General features: G+C 56.8%; 5 protein-coding genes across 5 annotated transcripts; 4 read left to right on the forward strand and 1 right to left on the reverse strand.

The window, feature by feature from the left end:
• Window positions 1-1,400: 1,400 nt before the first annotated feature.
• EX895_002310 (uncharacterized protein) lies at window positions 1,401-2,843 on the forward strand (the record flags this gene model as incomplete). The annotated part of the gene is made up of 1 exon (XM_029882909.1): window positions 1,401-2,843. The coding sequence occupies one exon, from the start codon at window positions 1,401-1,403 to the stop codon at window positions 2,841-2,843; it is 1,443 nt and encodes a 480-aa protein (XP_029740664.1).
• Window positions 2,844-3,315: 472 nt separating this feature from the next.
• On the forward strand, window positions 3,316-3,969 carry EX895_002311 (uncharacterized protein; the record flags this gene model as incomplete). The annotated part of the gene is made up of 1 exon (XM_029882910.1): window positions 3,316-3,969. The coding sequence occupies one exon, from the start codon at window positions 3,316-3,318 to the stop codon at window positions 3,967-3,969; it is 654 nt and encodes a 217-aa protein (XP_029740665.1).
• A 608-nt stretch (window positions 3,970-4,577) lies between these two features.
• Window positions 4,578-10,724, forward strand: EX895_002312 (uncharacterized protein; the record flags this gene model as incomplete). The annotated part of the gene is made up of 1 exon (XM_029882911.1): window positions 4,578-10,724. The coding sequence occupies one exon, from the start codon at window positions 4,578-4,580 to the stop codon at window positions 10,722-10,724; it is 6,147 nt and encodes a 2,048-aa protein (XP_029740666.1).
• Window positions 10,725-10,891: 167 nt separating this feature from the next.
• On the reverse strand, window positions 10,892-12,898 carry EX895_002313 (uncharacterized protein; the record flags this gene model as incomplete). Its single annotated transcript, XM_029882912.1, has 1 exon — window positions 10,892-12,898. The coding sequence occupies one exon, from the start codon at window positions 12,896-12,898 to the stop codon at window positions 10,892-10,894; it is 2,007 nt and encodes a 668-aa protein (XP_029740667.1).
• Window positions 12,899-13,477: 579 nt separating this feature from the next.
• EX895_002314 (uncharacterized protein) lies at window positions 13,478-15,760 on the forward strand (the record flags this gene model as incomplete). Its single annotated transcript, XM_029882913.1, has 1 exon — window positions 13,478-15,760. One exon carries the CDS (start codon window positions 13,478-13,480, stop codon window positions 15,758-15,760), a length of 2,283 nt encoding a protein of 760 aa, XP_029740668.1.
• Between the last annotated feature and the right edge of the window lie 76 nt (window positions 15,761-15,836).

The following is a 15,836-nucleotide window of genomic DNA, read 5'->3' on the forward strand; positions in this document are numbered from 1 at the left end:
ACAGCTTCACCCCATTGGACTGTAAAAATAAATAAATCAAAATAGAAAAGGGGACACTGGGTAATGATAACCTGACGCACCATTCTCGACCCTACGCAGCCTAGGCGCTCAGGCAGCAGACGGCTCACGTCGGTTTTGCGAGGTAAATTGACGACCGCTCGCTTATCTTTACGCCTTTCTCCCCTTCAAATCCATACGCGCAACGGCGACGACCGTTTTCTGGGTGACGCCACAGAGGATTCCCGCATCTCGCTTTGGAGTGCCTTAGCGAGACATCGAGGCCAGTGGTCTGAATCTCGTTTGTTTGCTCGTCTGCTTTGCCCGTTTGCCTTGCATGCCCTGCTCTTTGGGCCTGCCACGCTGTCAGTCGATGCCAGATTTCTTGATGAAACCGGCGTTCGACATGGTGAGCGAGGGCGTGCGGCGTCGTAGGAAAGGAAAAGGGAGAAGACGGCTGCGAAAGCAAGCTGAGAGCGACCGAGTCCAGGGATGGTCGTGTCTTGCTCACTTCGCCGCTATGTTCCTCTATCTAGACTCGAGCGCCTCGAGCGCCTCGGTGTTCCAGGTTTGGCACTTCGAGCAGACCGCGCTTTCAGCAGTCATCGCCCATCTCATCTCGCAGCGAACCGCCTTGATCTGTTTTGGGCCGTCTCTTGCAGCTGCGAAACCCTCGATTGGCAAAGTCGGTCGATTACGTCGCAGAGCCACTCGATTCAGGAGTTTCTTGCCGTTTGCCTGAATTTCGACGACAAAGGCCTGTATGCGTGAGCGCAAGAGTGTGTGTATGCGTTCAAGGTTGGCAAATGCATGCTCATCGGGTTATGCGAGCACCGGTTTGCGAAACGGAGCAAACTCTTCCAGCATTGAATTGCAAGCTAAACTCTCGCCGTCTGGTGTCCTCGTCAAACTTATCGGTGCGGCCGACGGCTTCAGCAGCGCATACCGCAATCGGTACATAGCCGCTTGCAGACCCCCTTTGAATTGCTTCTTTGCACAGCAGCCTGTGCTTTCCGCCGCTTGCCCCTTGCCTGCTGAGAGTCGAATCCAGATTCTACATCCAGACCTCATCTCCCCTGGTGCGATCTGCAGTCGCTTGATGGAAGTCCCCTTTTTGGGATCTCTCCACTCCACACCTAGCTTAGACTCTTCTTGAATTCGACCTGCACTCGAACCACTGCCGACTAACAGCACTGGTCAAGACCTCCATCCTTCCTTTCCTTCACCCACGGTCATTAATATTCCCTTTCTCCGTCAAGACGCTCATTGATATCCTCGCCCTTCTTACCTTCTTACCTAGCGGATCCACTCTCGCTTCCCAAATCGTGCGTAGATCCTCTTGCGCTGCACGCGACCAACTCGCTTTTCGGCAATACCCACACACGCGCACATCAACCGCCATCATGGGTACACAAGGCGCCATGCGCGGAACGCTAGGCAACATCTCTGCTTTTATCTATAGCTGGACGCCCATGATCCTGCTCGTGTGCTACTGCGTGGTTGGCTTCTTCTTCTACCTCGTCATCCCGCCCATCCTTCAAGAGGTGCTCTTTTACATCTTTCTTGCGCTGCAGACCCTCACTTCGCTCTCGGTCTCCACGGAAGCGATGCAGTCCATTCGACCTTCGGTCAAGTCTCGACGCGCTTTTCGTAAAGCCGCCAAGGAAGGATGGCGTGAGACCGAAGACGGCAAGCCGTGGCCCAAGATCGACATCGTGCTCGTCGCCTACCTTCCTAACGAGAAGGACATCATTATGCGACAGCTGCGTTACGCTCTGCGCGAGATCAACTATCCCGCCGACAAGCTCATGATCAACCTTGTCTACAACACGCCCAAGCCCATCGAGCCCGTAGAGACCGAGCTGCGCGAGCTCGAAAGCGCCCACGCCCGCCTGCGCGTCATCAAAGTGCCCAACTCGACGTCCAAAGCCGACAACATCAACTACTACCTCTCATTGGACTTCAAGTGCGATATCATCACACTCTACGATACCGACCACTATCCCGACCCCAACGCGATCCGATGGGTAGCCCGTCGATTCTTGCAAGGTGGCATCGACATTATTCAGGGTCGATGCTGCATCTACAACTACGACGAGACCTGGCTGACCAGGTTGGTCGCCGCCGAGTTCGACATGATCTACGGCGTGATGCATAGTGGACGTGCAGAAATGCAAGGCTACGGCTTCTTTGGCGGTTCCAACGGTCACTGGAATGCCAGTTTGCTCAAATCGCTGGGCATGCAAAAACACATGCTGACCGAGGACATCGATAGCTCGATGCGTGCTATCATCTCGGGAGCGAGAATCGAGTACGATTTGAAGGTGCTGTCGTACGAACTGGCTCCAGAGACGGTTCCAGCCTTGCTCAAGCAGAGACTGCGCTGGGCTCAAGGTTGGACCCAGGTCGCCTTCCGACATGCTCTTCCCGCCGTGCGCCGAGGAGCTTACTCCGACGACAACGGCTGGAGATCTCGCCTCGGTCTCTTCCAGCTTCTCATCTATCGAGAGTGTTACTTCTACGTCAATAGCTCTCTGGTCTTCATCCTTCTTTCCTCTTTGATCACCAGCTTCCCACACGAGGGGATCAAGGCATGGTTCGACAACTTCGGCGGCTTTAGCCTTGCGATGTGGGCCTTATCAGTGAACCTTATCTGTCTCTTTGTCACCATCTGCATCGTGCTCAAAAACCGATCCAACTTTACACATCCAACGGGTATCATTGCCTTTGGCTTTGTCGCTCCATTCTACTACAGCATCGTCAGCTTCTCGGCCATCTTCTGCCACTTCCGCGAGTTCGTCAAGTTCGAGAAGTGGAACCCCACTGCGAGGTCCACCAAGAAGTAGATACACATTCCACTGTCAATAAATTCCGCTTTGTACTGTACTGCATTCGTCTGCCGCCTTCATAAGAACAGTCGTTACCGCCGCTGTCGTGGTCCTGGATAGTGTTGAGGGGTGATTGAGTCGCAGCAGCAGTGGCAACCGGACGACGCCCATCGATCGGGAGCCGAGTTAAAATCACCGATCGGCTGTGGTGGTATGCAACGGAAATTCAACGTTGAAATTGGCCTTCAAAACACAGAGAGGACCGTTGAAGCGCTTGCTTGCCTGTTTGCCATGCAGGGTCGTTTTTGTGTTGATCTACAACAAACACACGCGACTAGACTGGCAGACTGCCGCAACAGCCCGTGTGTTGATCGAGTTCCATTGCGTCAATTGCCCCTAACCTGAATCAACACTTCCAGCGCCCAGTGCATCACTGCTGCTTTTCCTCACCGCAACTACCACCATCATCGGCTCAACGCCAACATACACAATGTCATCCTTCTTCGGCCTCTCCAAAACACGCACATTCAAGCCCAAGCGCAACATCCCCGAGGGCACCAAACAGTACCAACTCAAGCGATATGCCGAGGCCACTCTGGGAAGCGGCAACCTGCGCCTCGCCGTCGTGCTTCCCGAAGGCGAGGACCTGAACGAGTGGCTGGCGGTCAACACAGTCGACTTTTTCAACCACGTCAACATGCTCTACGGCACCATCACCGAGTTCTGCACGCCCACCGAATGCCCTGTCATGTGCGCCGGCCCGCGTTTCGAGTACCACTGGCAGGACGCCAACTCGGCGCTCTACCGCCGTCCGACCAAGATGTCGGCGCCAGAATACGTCGACTGCCTGATGAACTGGGTGCAGTCGCAACTCGATGATGAAGCGCTCTTCCCTAGCAAGATCGGCGTGCCCTTCCCCAAGAACTTCCCTGCCGTTGTCAAGTCGATCTTGAGAAGGCTCTTCCGTGTTTACGCACACATCTACAACCACCACTTTGCCCAGGTGTGTGCGCTGAGCATCGAGGCCCACCTCAACACTTCGTACCGCCACTTCTTGCTGTTCATCACCGAGTTTGAGCTGGTAGAGCCACGAGAATTGGCGCCATTGGTCGAGCTCAACGAGGCCATCTTGGGAGAGGCATGATGGACTGTCATCTGAAATACTCCGATCGGAAACCCGCCCGTTGGAGAAACACTTGCGCCCCTCTTAATCTGTATATTGCGATCCCTCCATACTATGCATACGATTTATACCCTCTTCAAAGACCTCGCCACTGCTCCGTCCAAGGGTGTGTAATGTGAAGTTATCGTCTATTCGATGTCGTCCAGCAAACAACGCTGGATTTCGAACAATGTTAGACCTACACAGTCCAAATGAGCAAGTCGCGCCGAAAATGCAAGGATGGGCGCCACGTCTGGCTTCGACGCTGCAGCTTTATCCGCGCGAATCCAAAGGCTTCAAGCTCCGTGCGCATGGCTGCGCACCCGTTTCATGTGGATCGGGGCGGTGTGCGTTCGGATGACTTGGCGGCAAGAAAGTGACACTTCGAGTTTGCCTCGTGTTGTGCCGGAATGTGCACACTTGCTTGTGTGGTTGGTTGGCCTTTGCACCGCCAAGTTCTTCTTCGGCACGTTTTCAAGGCTTTGCATCTCTTATGCCGTTCTGGTAATCTTTGCATCTCGCCTCCATTCTCATCATCACCTCAACATCCTCTGTCGTAGCTGCTCAAACAGACCGAGGTGTTCAGCATCATGGCAGATCACGAGATTGACGCCGCAGAGGCGTCTTCGAAGCCTCATCTCCCTTCCGCGGGTACGAGTCTCGTGGACCCACCCGCTGCTTCGACGGACGCTGCAGAGCATACCGCGACGGTGCACGGTAGCGATGAAGCTCCTCTTCCGCCGGCAACGACAGCAGAGACAGACGAAACGCAGCCAGAACTGCAAGATCAAAAGCAGCAGCTTCCAGCATCGGAAGAGATCCGTGTACCGGACGCAGCTCCAGCAGATGCAGCCGAAACAGCAGCAAGCGTGCCCGGCATCACTGTCTCGGATGCTTCCGACAGCGCTACAGTCGATAGAATCGGAGCAAACGAAGACACAGCAGCACCCTCAGACTCCCAGTCTGCATCATCAACGGCAGAAGCGACAGCAGCAACAGCAACAGAAGCACCCGAGCCTCCTTCCAAAGATTCTTTACCACAGCCGGATGCACGCCAGGTCATTGTCGACAAATCCACCGAGCCCTCAGCAGATGACGCAGAAGAGAACCCTGCACCGCTTCCTGAACCTTCGAGCTCTCGCGTCAGCATGGTCAGGATGCGTCGCTCCTCGTCGGTCTCCACCACAGCTACCGCCGCCACCACCGTCCACTCGCGATCCAGCCTCAAGAGCTTGAACAAGGGCAGTGCTGTCTTTGTCGTCTCGGCGCTCGAAACTCTCGCCAGCTCCAAAGAAGCTAAAAGGGACAAGGAGCTCAAGGAAGCCACCACTGCAGCCTTGGACATGGTCAAGTCGGCCGCTGCGCACTCGCATTCAGCCGAGCAAGAGCAGCCTGTCCTGGATCCTCGCGTTGTCTTTGAGCCGCTCCGCCTCGCTTGCAGGACGCGCAGCAACAACCTCACCATCACTAGTCTCGACTGCATCAGCAAGCTCGTCAGCTACGCCTTTTTTGCAGAGGATGACCCTACCCAGATAGCCAGCGCCGTCATTGCCGCCGGCCAGCCACCGCAGACACTCGCCGACCTCGTTACGGAGACCGTCTGCGATTGCTACCACGAAAATCTCGACGACAAGGTGGCACTGCAAATCATCAAGGCATTGCTCGCCTCGGTACTTTCCACAACTGTGCACGTCCACCAGTCGAGCTTGCTCAAGGCAGTACGTACCGTCTACAACATCTTCCTCATGAGCAAGTCGCCTGCGAACCAGGCCATTGCTCAGGGCAGTCTGACGCAGATGGTGCACCACGTCTTTGCACGCGTGCCCCGTAGCGCTTCTGCTGGATCTGGGGCAACTTCAACGTCCAACAGCACGTCTGACGTAACTCAGTCGCGGTCCAACGGCAACTCGGACACACACAAGGGTGAAGCAGGAGCGCAATCCAGCGAGGACGCCGCTGAGACCAATGGGCAGCACCCCTCCGACAATGTGGGTGATGCGAGTGCCGAAAAAATCACGCTTCAAACCCTCGAGAACCGCAAGTCATTCGAAGGCGCGTCGGAGCGCGACAACGCTAGCAGTCTCGCAAATATGAGCACAGCCGAGCTCTTTGTCAAGGATGCCTTCCTCGTACTGCGCGCACTCTGCAAGCTCACCATGAAGCCGCTTGGTGCAGAGAGCGAGCGCGATCTCAAGTCGCATGCGATGCGCTCCAAGCTGCTCTCGCTGCACCTCATCCTCACCATCATCCAGTCCCACATGCCCATCTTTACCGACCCCAGCGTCATCATCCACAGCACCACTACTGGCGAACAGACTCAGTTCGTTCAGGCGGTCAAGCAGTATCTCTGTCTCAGTCTCAGTCGAAACGCCGTTTCGAGCGTCAACCAGGTGTTTGAGATCAGCTGCGAGATCTTTTGGCTCATTCTGAATGGAATGCGCACCAAGCTCAAAAAAGAGATCGAGGTGTTGCTCAACGAAATCTTCCTGCCTATTTTGGAGATGCGCACGTCGACTGCAAAGCAGAAATCCATCCTGCTAGGCGTTCTCATCCGCCTCTGCCAAGATCCACAAGCATTGGTGGAGATCTACCTCAACTATGACTGTGACAGGACCGCATTGGACAATATCTACGAGCGATTGATGAACGTCGTCTCTAAGATCTCGCAGACGCATGTCTCCGCCACCGCAGACGGCAAAGCGGACAAGGACGCTGCCTCTTCGTCGGCTTCGACCTCGGGCAGCGCCTTGCCCAGAACGAATGGTAGCGGCCCCGCAATTCCACCCGCGCTCAGTACCGCCGCCGCTGGGGACACATCTCACGACTCGGCACAATCTTCGTCTGGTGCCAATCAGTCGGTAGAGGCACGCCTGAAGCGACAAAGCCTCGACTGCCTCTGCTCAGTCCTGCATTCACTGGTGGTGTGGTCCAACCGTGCCCCGGTTCCGTCCGAAGCGGCAGGCCAATTCCTGAGTGGTCCTCCTGGCGACGGCACTGGCTCGCCTCGTGCCAGCGAAGACATCCGCATCGGCAACGAGACCGTCACTGTCGACAGCGAGAACCTTATGGAAGCGAGCAACCAAGCCAGCCCTTCGATCGGCCCGCACGGCTCGTCCTCTAACCTTGGTGCGGGCGCCGCAACCGAAATCAACCGTGGCCAGACACCCGAGCCACAGGACGACCCGAGCCGCTTCGAGAATGCCAAGCACCGCAAGACGATCCTCCTCGAGGGCATACGCAAGTTCAACTTCAAGCCCAAACGGGGCATCGACGATCTTGTCAAGAACGGATTCATTCGCTCGCGCGAGCCGACCGACATTGCGCGGTTCTTGCTCTACGCCGATGGCCTGAGCAAGGCACAGATCGGCGAGTTTCTCGGTGAGGGTACACCGGAGAGCAACGCCATCATGCATGCCTTTGTGGACATGATGAACTTTGAAGGCCTTGGGTTCACCGACGCGCTTCGCAGATTCTTGCAGGCATTTAGGCTCCCTGGAGAGTCGCAAAAGATCGACCGATACATGCTCAAATTCGCCGAGCGCTTCATCCACGGCAACCCGAGTGCCTTTGCCAATGCGGACACCGCCTACGTGTTTGCGTACTCGGTTATTATGCTCAACACGGACGCGCACAACCCACAAGTCAAGCACAGGATGACGTTCAAGGACTTTGTCAAGAACAACTCGGGCATCGACGATGGCAAGAGTCTGCCGGAAGAGTACTTGCGTTCGGTCTATGACGAGATACAGACCAACGAGATCAAGATGAAGGACGAAGTGGCTGCGCCCGCGCCGGTCGCGCCGTCGTCGGGTCTGGCCAATGCAATTGCGACCGTCGGTCGAGATCTGCAGCGAGAAGCGTGGGTGCTTCAATCTGAGGGCATGGCCAACAAGACCGAGGCGCTCTTCCGCACCATGGTGCGCACTCAGCGGCGCATTGGCCCTCAACAGCGTGCTGCCGCAGAGCAATTCTTCTCCGCATCGCACTTTGAGCACGTCAAGCCCATGTTTGAGGTGGCGTGGATGCCGTTCCTCGCCGGAATCTCTGGTCCCATGCAAGAGTCGGACGACGCCGAAGTTGTCGAGAGGTGCCTGGAGGGCTTCCGCGATGCGATCAAGATCGTATCCCTCTTCGGACTCGAGCTCGAGAGGAATGCGTTCGTGACAACGCTGGCCAAGTTCACCTTCCTCAACAATCTGGGCGAGATGAAGAGCAAGAATGTCGAAGCCATCAAGACGCTGCTGGGCGTTGCGCACAGCGAGGGCAATTACCTGAAAGGCAGCTGGAGGGAGGTGTTGACGTGTGTCAGCCAGTTGGAGCGCTTCCAGCTCATCAGCGGTGGTATGGATGGTCGACAGTTGCCCGATCTCGGCCGACGAAGCAATGCTTTGTCCAACGCTGCTGCAGGTGCAAACGGCAGCAAGCCTCGTCAGCCTGCGTTGCCCAACAGCGAAGTGGTGCAGGCGGGCGGATCGTCCGAGGTAACCGTCGCGGCAGACATGGTCTTTTCCTCGAGCGCATCGCTTTCAGGCACGGCGATCGTCGACTTCGTGCAAGCCTTGTCCGATGTCTCGTGGGAAGAGATCCAATCGTCCGGTCTTACTGAGCAGCCGCGAATGTTCTCGCTGCAGAAGCTCGTCGAGATCTCGTACTACAACATGGGTCGTATCCGTATGGAGTGGTCCAACATCTGGGCCATTCTTGGCGAGCACTTCAACATGGTCTGCTGTCATCCCAACGTCCACGTTTCCGCGTTTGGGCTCGACTCGCTTCGTCAGCTGGCGATGCGCTTCTTGGAGAAAGAGGAATTGCCTCACTTCAAATTCCAGAAAGACTTCCTCAAGCCGTTCGAGATCACGATGCAGCGCAACAGGAATGTCGAGGCGAAGGAGATGGTGCTGCAGTGTCTCGAGCAGATGATCCAGTCGCGAGCGGACAACATCCGCTCCGGATGGAGGACCATGTTTGGTGTGTTCGGCGCTGCGTCTGTTGCGCCATCGGAGCGGGTATCTGCGTATGCGTTCGACCTGGTTCGCCAGCTCGATGCCAAACATCTGGGCGCCATCATCGTCAATGGCTCGTTTGCCGATTTGTGCATCTGCGCCACGCACTTTGCCAAGGCCAACAAGCAGAAGATCAGCCTGCAGGCCACCGAGCTGCTCCGTGGGTTGGTCGCGTCGATGCTCAACGCCAAAGAATGCCCTATCCAGGAAGGTGGGGATCCTGGGCCGGCGGCGAGCACGCCTATGTCGGACGATCCCATGGTGCGATTCTGGTTCCCTGTGCTGTTTGCCTTCCACGACATTATCATGACGGGCGACGATCTCGAGGTACGCCGTGTCGCGCTCGATAGTCTGTTCTCGATCCTCAAGCAGTACGGCCGCTCGTTCCGGCCCGACTTTTGGGATACCGTGTGTCAAGAGATCCTGTTCCCCATCTTTGCCGTGCTGCGCTCGCGCCAGGACGTGACGCGCTTCTCGTCGCACGAGGATATGTCAGTGTGGCTCAGCACCACGCTCATCCAGGCGCTGCGCAACTTGGTCGATTTGTGGACGTTCTACTTCGAAACGCTAGAGCGACTGCTGCCGGGGCTGTTGGATCTGCTGTGCGCATGCATCTGCCAGGAGAACGATACGTTGGCAAGGATCGGCACGAGCTGTCTGCAGGGGTTGCTCGAGAAGAATGTGAGGAAGTTAAGCGAAGAGAAGTGGGCATTGGTGGTGGACACTTTTTTGCAGTTGTTTAGGACTACGACTGCGCACCAGCTGTTTGATCCGGTGCTGAGGGCGGATGCGTTTTCGGCGGCTCCGGTCGAGTCTCCGCAGGATGTTGCAGCTATTGGAGCGAATGGGTTCCAGCAACCCAATCCGCTCTCCCCCGGTCCTAGTGACGCCCAGCAGCTACCCGAGCCGGCTAACGGCGGCGAACACGCAGCACCGCCGGCAGTGGCACGAGCCGGCGCTGTCCAACCCATGTCGGGCTCGGACCGTCGACGCGCGTTCAAACAGATCATTGTCAAGTGCGTGCTGCAACTGCTGCTGATAGAGACGACGCACGAGCTGCTGCAGAACGAAGAGGTGTACCGCACCATGCCAGCGCCTCAGCTGCTGCGACTCACAGGAGTGCTCGAAGACTCGTACACGTTCTCGAAGCGGTTCAATGCAGACAAGGATCTGCGCGTCGCCCTGTGGAAGGTTGGTTTTATGAAGCAGCTGCCGAACCTGCTCAAGCAGGAGTCAAGCTCGGCGGCGACGCTGGTGCACATCCTCGTGCGCATGCATGGCGATTCGCGCGCCGAGCATGTTGCCCTGCAAGCGCAGATCCGCGAGAAACTTGTGCCGCTGGGGTACGATATCGTGTGCGGGTTCTTGCCGTTGGATCCCGAGACACAGGCACGGAACATCGCCGCTTGGTCGCCCGTCGTCGGCGAGATCTTTACGGGCATCTGCACGTTCGACGACGAACAGGATGGGCAGAAGGTGTTTACGCAGCACAGCTGCGAGTTCTACGCGCTCGCCGTAGAGCTGCTGTCCAAGGAGCCGCTGCCTGGTGAGATCGCCGAGGCGCTCCGGGTGTTCCTGTACAAAGTCGGCGTTACGCGTGGCATGATCGATCCGTTCAAGGAGGAGGAGCGCCGCAGGAGGATCGTCGATGGCAAGGAGAAGGAGAAGCTGCTGGGCGAGGGCATGAGGAGGGTCAGTGTGCAGGGTCTGCCGGCCGGACATGGCGAGCAGTGATCCGAGATGTTGAGGTACTTGCAAATCGAGTGGTTTTAGTTGTTCACGCAGTGAGTCTCAGAGTGTGAGGAGTGACGAGTTGTGTTGCGACACGGATGCTTGGCACAGGCATTGACGCGACCAATGATCGGAAGAATGAGACGTTCATCTGCAGTACACAGTCAGATCTAAACCCTACACTTGTCCCACCATCCATGATCGTTCCTCCCCGACAGCGCTTGGAGCAAGCTCGCCTTGCTGCACAGCCCATCCTTCCTCTGCTCGCACTCCTTGTACTGGCCCAACGGTACTACGGCGTCGTTCAGCTTGAACCTCACCCACTCGTCCGCCTCGTCGCACTTCCACACCTCAACGACAAACCTCGCTGCAAACGGCACGACCTTGCTCGTGACAAAGTTGCGCTTCGCGTCCACCGCCTTGCCGCCGTCGGGCACCTGCAGGGACTCGTCGAAATGTGGCAGATTGAGCGAAGCGAGCACAGACGTGATGGTCGAGTCGTGTGTAAAGTCAACGTAGAAGCGGCGGTCGAGCGGGAACGTGGTCGCGTCGAGGTTGAGCGTCGAGTTCTCCGAAGTTTGCGTGAGCGGGGACCACGGTGTCCGTGTCAGACGTGAGACGAGCTCGTTGACCCATCCCAACCCGTACGCATGCCCGAGTGGCGAGGTCGCTCCGTTGGTGTTCATGAACTTGAGGTCCCACGCATACTCGTAGTCCAGCCACTCCTGCTTCGTAAACAATCCACAAAAGTCGCTATATCCAAAAGCGACCGTGTCGTAGGAACACATCTGCTGCATCGCAAACAGCAGTGTCGAGTTGAGCGTCGCCCCACCAAAGTCGTGTCCCAAGCGGAGGATTGCATCTTGAAGATAGCTGGCTGCCCACCGATCTGCCATGGCTCCGCCGGGTGAGTGTCCCGGCTTGTTCCATGCCGGGCAGGCGAATTCGGGCGCAGTGGTGGTGTTGAATCCAGGTTCCTCGATCTGGATCTCGAACGATGTGCTGGAAGTCCAGTTGGCGCCGAAGAAGCCATTTAGCCATGCAAGACCGGAATCAACAATACGCTGCTGACTTCCGGCCCGCGCAAAGAGCGTCTTCGGCTTGCCGTGTGCATCCTTTTCCGCAAAATCATCGGCCGTCAGTTTGCCGTAGAGCAAAGCAGCTTTGACTCCGGAATCGTAAAGCTGACCGCGGCCGACAGGCGTGAGGAGCTCCTCGCCGACGCCAAACTTGTAGTTGTTGAGAAACGAGAGGCTACCCGAGTATCGCAGGTGTGGGTTTTGTTTGAGGAAGTCGCGGAGGACGTCAGGTGGACCGTGGGCAGTAGGGTAGCGTGCGCCGTGTCGATGCAGCATGTGCGCTTGGGATAGTTGGCACGTCTGACCAGAGGATGATGTCGGAGTGCCGGCATACTTGGCATCGTCGACGCCCCAGCCCGATGACGAAAGGTAGGGAGTGAGCGGACCCATGTGCTCAAAGGGTTTGAAGTTGGGATCCTGAAAGCCGGGGATGGTGGTCTGGATGGGCGAGGCTCCGATCGTCTGTGTAGGCGCTGCCGCCGTTCTCGTCATGTGCTCGGCAAAGTCGGGCGGCACCCCGGTCGTATAGAAGCCAGGATATCCTACAGGCTTGTTAAACTCGAATGGAATCACGCCGCTGTCACCGTACCATTTGTCGCCCATGTAGTCGTAGAACTTGGACGGCGACACACCCACTTTGGGACCGAGCGCGAAAACGAATGCACCGATCACGAGCACACCGCCACCAATGAGCATGCTCAGCCGCATACACCTCGCACGCTGCTTCCTATTGCGCTGTGCCATTGACGCAGGCATTCCTGCGCCTCTCCCGCTCATACCCGGTAAAGGTACATCGCCGTCCAGCACGCCGCGGAACCACGCAGGTCGACCGGTCTTGTCGATGCGCGTCGAGCCGTTCGACCCTTCGAGCACCCCACGTGCGGGGAGCTTTTCGAGTCGCTGATCCTTATTATCATAGTCTTCGTCGAGATCGTCGTAGGCATCTGTGACGCGAGGGGTAGCAGCGTCTGTATTGCCACTGACGGACTGGATTCTCGATGTGCCGGAGGCGTCGGTGGAGAGGCGATGGAGGATGAGCGACTCGGCTTCGAGGTCGTCGTCCTCTGAGTGGCGCTCCTTCTTCGAAGAGGGTGCCATTGTATTGCGAGCAGGTGCAGCCTGTCGAGTTTTGTAAGGATCGTTGCTCTTTTGGGAAAGATCAATGAAAAGGTGGGGGTGTGGCTGGATCACCACTGCAGGGTCTTAAGCTTGGTCCGTGTCGAGCAAAAGTCGCAAGCCCGAATCCCGGGATAAACGCGCCTCCAAAATTGGAATTGTGACCTTGCTCGCGCTAACATTTTTTGTTCGGAAAAGACGGGCCGAGATAGCCTTGAAGCCGGAATTGGTCATCCGAATTGAGCAACGTGAACACCCAACGTCAAGCAAACAAGCAAGCCGAAGGTGTTGGTCTCGGTCCTTACCCCGCATTTTTTGCTTAACACCGTAAGACCGGGTGTGGGGTTGGCTTACCGTTCGGCACTCGCTAATTGACCTAACCGATCTATAGACGAGTTCGGGGAAAGGCATCAAGACAACAGCGTTCTGTCGAAAGCTATTTAAGGTCGTGATGCACTTCGTACCACCGCCAACTTGCCCATCGCGCGACCTCGCTTAGACCTTCTCTGTTTCGGCGGCTCACAGACATCCTGCATCTCTACTCGGAGAACCTTCCACATCATGACGCAAGACCAACCCCAGAGCAACGGCTCGAGCGCCGACAACATCAAAGAGTCGTACTGCGATGTGCTCATCATCGGTGCTGGTCCTGCTGGACTCATGGCGGCCAACTGGTTGGCTGTTCAAGGTCTAGGACCATCGGTGCGCATCATCGACAAGCGCAACGACAAGATCTTCAACGGTCAGGCCGATGGTCTGCAGTGCAGAACCCTCGAGATTCTCCACAGCTTCGGGTTGGCAGAAGATATCTGGCGCCAGAGCAACCGCATGATCGAGATGCGATTTTGGAATCCTGGTCCCGACGGTCGACTGAAGAGGACTGGCAGCAAACCAGACACCATCCCTGGCGTTTCCCGTTGGCAGCAATGTGTGCTCCACCAGGGTCGGATCGAAAAAGGATTCCTGGATAGCATCGCCAAACATTCGCACAACAAGCTCAGCGTCGAGCGCGCGGTGCTGCCTGAATCTCTAACCGTCGACGAAGCGGCCGTCGATGACCCAAGCGCGTATCCGGTTCAGGTCGAGGTTCGTAAGCTGACGGAAGAGGAATCCACTCCTACACAGATGGGCAACAGCATCCCCAACGGGCTCTTCCGCTCGTCGCTTGCTCCGGACGACACACCCACAGCCGCCAGCAATGCCCACGTCGAGCCTGGCAGCCGGGAACGTATTCATGCTAAGTACGTCATCGGATGCGATGGTGCTCATTCGTGGACGCGACGTCAGATGGGCAGCAAGATGGAAGGAGACCAAACCTCTTTCATCTGGGGTGTGCTCGATGCTGTGCCCATCACCAATTTCCCCGACGTTCGCAATCGCTGTGCCATCCACTCGGCAGAGTCCGGTAGCATGATGATCATTCCTCGCGAAGATGGACTGGTTCGATTCTACATCCAAGTCTCGGAGCTCAATAAGGGTGTGGACCGTTACAACATCACCCCCGAGATGATCCTCAAGACGGCCAAAGCTATCATCGCTCCGTACACGCTTGACATTGGCGAGGGCGATCTGGACTGGTGGACGGCTTATGTGATTGGGCAGCGTACCGCCGACAAGTTTTCACTGCACGACCGAGTCTTTATCGCCGGTGATGCGTGCCACACGCACTCGCCCAAAGCAGGTCAGGGCATGAACACTTCGATGCAAGACACGTACAATCTCACGTGGAAGATCGCTTCGGTGGTCAAAGGCATCTCCCCGCGAAGCATCCTGCCGACGTACGAGATGGAGCGCAAGCAGATCGCGCAAGACCTCATTACCTTTGATCACAGGTTCAGCCGCCTTTTCAGTGGCAAGCCCGCCAAGGATGAGGCAGATGCGGCGGGCATCTCGATGACCGAGTTTCAGCAGGCGTTCGAAAAGGGAAATCGTTTCGCTTCCGGTCTATCGGTCGATTATCAACGATCGCTGATCACGGTCAAGCCGCAGGGTAGCAGCCAGACCACGGTCGATGGCGGTACCGTCGTCAGCCACGGTGAGGTTGAATTTCCTGCAGATGGTGTGGTGAGCGACGCCACCCTCTCCTCCGAGTCGGCGGGAGAGACGCGCATCGAGTTGGGCAAGCGATTCAATACAGCTCAAGTGGTATGTCACGCCACCGTTCTGCCGTACGAGCTTGCCGACCGGGTCGTCTCGGATGGCCGATGGCGGGTTGTCTACTTTTGTGGAGACATTCGCACTGCCGAATGCAGCGCCGAGATGAATGAAATCGGCGACTACCTCGCGAAGCAACTGGTGCCCAAGTACACGCCGCAAGACCAAGACTTCGACTCGGTCATCGAGGTTCTGACCGTCTCCGCTACGCCGCGCAACGAGAACGAGTTGGAAGACTACCACGAGTCATTGCGACCGAACACGACTCGCCACCACCGCCCGACTGCCGAGGGAAGCTACAACGTCTCGCCGGACTACCACAAGATCTTTGTCGATGACGAGACGTATCACCAGGGTCACGGTCATGCCTATGAGAAGTATGGCCTGCGCAAGGATCGAGGAACGCTAGTAGTCCTTCGCCCAGATGGCTATGTGTCGCTGCTGATTCCAGCGCAGCAGTACAGCATGCTAGGCCACTTTTTCGGTAAGATTTTGCTGCCTCCTACTCAGCATCTGCCGCATCAGCATACTCGCAAGAAGCGCGAGACTGCCAAGTATATGCTCGTTGACGAGAAGGAGGCTGCTGCACCCAAATTGCCTGCTGCTGATGGTCTGCCTAAGAACACGCTGGCTTTCGCCCATTCGCAAAAGAACACTCAAGGCTTCACCGCACCTGCTGCTGCCTTGTAGAGATCAAGACCGAAATGACATGTGCCCGTTTGACAAGACCGGAATGCCATGCGCCCCTTTGACAACTAGAGAATGT

The sequence above is a fragment of the Sporisorium graminicola genome, chromosome SGRAM_14, assembly GCF_005498985.1.
Source record: "Sporisorium graminicola strain CBS 10092 chromosome SGRAM_14, whole genome shotgun sequence".
Taxonomy (NCBI): Eukaryota; Fungi; Basidiomycota; class Ustilaginomycetes; order Ustilaginales; family Ustilaginaceae; genus Sporisorium; species Sporisorium graminicola.